Consider the following 3,914-nt stretch of genomic DNA (forward strand, 5'->3'; position numbering starts at 1 on the left):
GAAGGTGCAGGTATTTCAGATATTTTATGATAAATTGTATTCCTTATATCATAGGTCTCCTAAGAATCAGGATGAGTTAACTGCATGTGCTGAGGCTCTTCACTGTCAACTGTTGAAAATTGGTCGTTTTTTCAGTGGGAGATGCGTTGCTTTGTCTTACCGAACTGTAAAGGCAATGTGACAATCTTATAAAGCTATATGGGAGCATTTTGGGGAAAAAACTGTGATGTTTCAAGATCCAGTGTAGAGAGAGCAAAGTACGAGGGGCTGAAAAAAATATTAGAATCATCAGCTTTTGTAAATAAATTGGGCTTGCTGATGGACAGTTTGCTAGAGTTGTCTGAACTGTCACATGAACTGCAGAACCGAAATAGTACACTTAGTAAAGCACATGAGGAAATTAAACAACTATCAAGGTTCTTGAATGTCAAATAGAGAAGCCAGGACAATTTTATACTCAAAGTGGAGAAAGCAACAAGCCAGATTATATTTAATGGAATAAATTTGAGAGCTGGTAATGTACCTACTATACATAGACAACAGTTTTTGAAGAGTTTGGTCAATAATATGAAATCTAGGCTACTTGAATCTACAACAGCTTCCAATGATAAATGTAAAAAGTTAATTAACAAATCGAAATATTTAGATATTAACAATATTCCAGATGATTCACTTTTTAGCTTCGGGGATAATAGTGTAGAAGAAATGGCAGAACAATTTGGCTTTAATGGTCAGCTTTGTGTCAGAGCATTCAGAGAATTCAAGGAATCTAAAGGGAAGATAGATTCTGCAGATTTTCAGCAGCTGCTAAAGGCTGTAAATACAATTCCGGTATCAACAGCAGAATGTGAAAGAAGCTTCAGTGGCATCAATTTCTGCATGTACCACACCATGCAAGACTTCAAACTGATCATCTCTCAACTTCTATTTATTAACATGGTGGGACCTCCTCTGTCAAAATTCAACTCCGAAGAATATAACCATATAACCATATAACAATTACAGCACGGAAACAGGCCATCTCGACCCTTCTAGTCCGTGCCGAACACGTATTCTCCCCTAGTCCCATATACCTGCGCTCAGACCATAACCCTCCATTCCTTTCCCGTCCCTATAACTATCCAATTTATTTTTAAATGATAAAAAACGAACCTGCCTCCACCACCTTCACTGGAAGCTCATTCCACACAGCCACCACTCTCTGAGTAAAGAAGTTTCCCCTCATGTTACCCCTAAACTTCTGTCCCTTAATTCTCAAGTCATGTCCCCTTGTTTGAATCTTCCCTACTCTCAGTGGGAAAAGCTTATCCACGTCAACTCTGTTTATCCCTCTCATCATTTTAAAGACCTCTATCAAGTCCCCCCTTAACCTTCTGTGCTCCAAAGAATAAAGCCCTAACTTGTTCAACCTTTCTCTGTAACTTAGTTGCTGAAACCCAGGCAACATTCTAGTAAATCTCCTCTGTACTCTCTCTATTTTGTTGACATCCTTCCTATAATTAGGCGACCAAAATTGTACCCCATACTCCAGAATTGGCCTCACCAATGCCTTGTACAATTTTAACATTACATCCCAACTTCTATACTCAATGTTCTGATTTATAAAGGCCAGCACACCAAAAGCTTTCTTTACCACCCTATCTACATGAGATTCCACTTTCAGGGAACTGTGCACAGTTATTCCCAGATTCCTCTGTTCACCTGCATTCTTCAATTCCCTACCATTTACCATGTACGTCCTATTTTGATTTGTCCTGCCAAGATGTAGCACCTCACACTTATCAGCATTAAACTCCATCTGCCATCTTTCAGTCCACTCTTCCAACTGGCATAAATCTCTCTGTAGACTTTGAAAAAGAGAGAGAGAGAGAGAGAGAGAGAGAGAGAGAGAGAGAGAGAGAGAGAGAGAGAGAGAGAGAGAGAGAGATGCAAGAGAGCAGCTATGACATATTATACACAATAAACTATATTATGAATACACAATAAACAAGTTATGCATTCTTGTACTCTTACATGGGATTGACCGAACATAAACCCTCCCCCCTCCCCCCTTGCCAACCTCAGCCTCATGGACCTTAGAGCACCCCTAGTTCCTAAAACTCATTTCCATCACTGGAGGTCGCCATGTCGTTGTCGGTAGTCAAGGTAGCCGTAGGTAGTTTTAGTTAATCTTCTTTGCTGACCGGTCATTTTCATTGGCTCATTGGGGGAAAAAAACGTAAGCACGAGTTTTCAGAACCAAGGAAAACCAGCTGGTAATGTTACAGTTTTTGTCAATCGCTTTGACACTAGTTTCAGAACCTTGATGTCATTTTTCACAACTCTAGATACAAAACTCACAACCAATGATCAAAATGCACTTTTTTCAAAACTCTAACACTTTTTCCAATTTCTTGGATACAATTCACATAAACCAAAGATCATTTGTCCATTGAACTATAATCACCTGTTCAAAATGACACAACTTAACATCAAAGTATAACCATTTCAAAATGCAATTCACACATTACATTTGAGATGACTGTCTATTCATTTCATTACAATAATCTAACTATCAATTGATACAACTGCTCAAAATGACAAGTAACTGTTGCATTACTCTTAAAGCATAGTCTTATGGAAACTGAGGATGAGCATGTTCAGATCATGAAAGTTTCAGGATGACGACAATGATTGACACCACCTGTGACACCAATTCGTTACTGATGATTGATCTGACCTTGTGGTATGGGTGTAAGTGGCATCCACAACAACATCTGTAGTGATACAACATGGAGCAGGCAGGTGGGCACCATAGAGGTCAAGTAGGAGAAGGAAGAGGAGGAAGAGGAGGAAGACGTGGTCAAAGGAATGGCAGGGGACAAGCACCCCTTTTGAGAGGTGGCCATGGGCCCCGTTTGAGAGGTGGCCATGGGCCCCGTTTGAGAGGTGTGGGGGAACGGGGTCGAGGACAAGGACCAAGACAGCAACGGCAAAGAGTCTCCAATGAGATTAGAGCAATGGTTGGAGATCATGTCATCAATCATGGCATGACAATGATTGAGGCAGCGAGAATGATACAACCAAACCTTAGAAGATCAACTGTGGCCTCAATCATTAGAACTTTCCGCAATGAGAACCGGTAAGTCTTCAGCATGCACTACAGTAAACATTACAGTACTGTTGGCTACTCTTACTGTAATTGTCAAATGATTGTACACTGCATGCCAATGTGCAGCACAGAGTAGGTAATGTGACTATGAAAATGTGTTCTACAGTATGATGACATGTTCTTCCTGTCATATTCCCTACAGAATTGAGACTAGACCCAATAGTGGAGGCAGAGGCAGACTCCTCACTGAGGAACAGGAACGGGCTGTGGTCAACATGGTCCGGGCCAGAAATGACATTCGGCTTAGAGAAATCAGACAGAACATCCTGGACGATGAAGATCTCTTCAGGAATGTGGAAGCCATAAGTTTGCCGACCATTGCACGTGTTCTGAAAAGGCACCAGGTGTCCCTCAAACAGTTGTACCGTGTGCCTTTTGAAAGAAATGCAGACAGAGTGAAGCAACTGAGGATTGAGTATGTTCAGGTATGTTCAGTTTCATGATGCCTGTTTGTGAAAAATTCCCCATCATTGTACTGTAATCAATACTGTACAGTAATTCTCTTTCCAACATGTCTTTTTGTACATAGAGGGTGATGGCCCTGGATGCGGATGACAATCATCACAAATTTGTTTTTGTGGATGAGGCAGGCTTCAACCTGGCCAAGACAAGGAGGAGAGGGCGAAATTTAATTGGCCAGCGGGCAACCATACAAGTACCTGCACGACGTGGGGCCAACATCAGTATGTGTGCGGCGATATCAGAAGATGGTGTGGTAGGGCGTAGATCTCTGATTGGCGCATACAATGCAGAGCTCCTTGTT

At 41.4% G+C, this 3,914-nt stretch overlaps 1 protein-coding gene across 1 annotated transcript in view; it reads left to right on the forward strand.

Annotated features, from left to right (window-relative positions):
* The first annotated feature begins 3,170 nt into the window (after positions 1–3,170).
* LOC116978827 overlaps positions 3,171–3,914 on the forward strand; it is a 1,155-nt gene continuing 411 nt past the window's right edge. Inside the window, exons 1-2 of the mRNA XM_033030115.1 lie at positions 3,171–3,576; positions 3,681–3,914. The exon at positions 3,681–3,914 is cut by the window's right edge and continues 411 nt beyond it. Coding sequence (XP_032886006.1) covers positions 3,259–3,576; positions 3,681–3,914 — 552 coding nt within the window. The 5' untranslated portion in view covers positions 3,171–3,258. The remainder of the gene's footprint in view (positions 3,577–3,680) is intronic.

Source organism: Amblyraja radiata, chromosome 1 (assembly GCF_010909765.2).
Source record: "Amblyraja radiata isolate CabotCenter1 chromosome 1, sAmbRad1.1.pri, whole genome shotgun sequence".
In the NCBI taxonomy this organism is placed as follows: Eukaryota; Metazoa; Chordata; class Chondrichthyes; order Rajiformes; family Rajidae; genus Amblyraja; species Amblyraja radiata.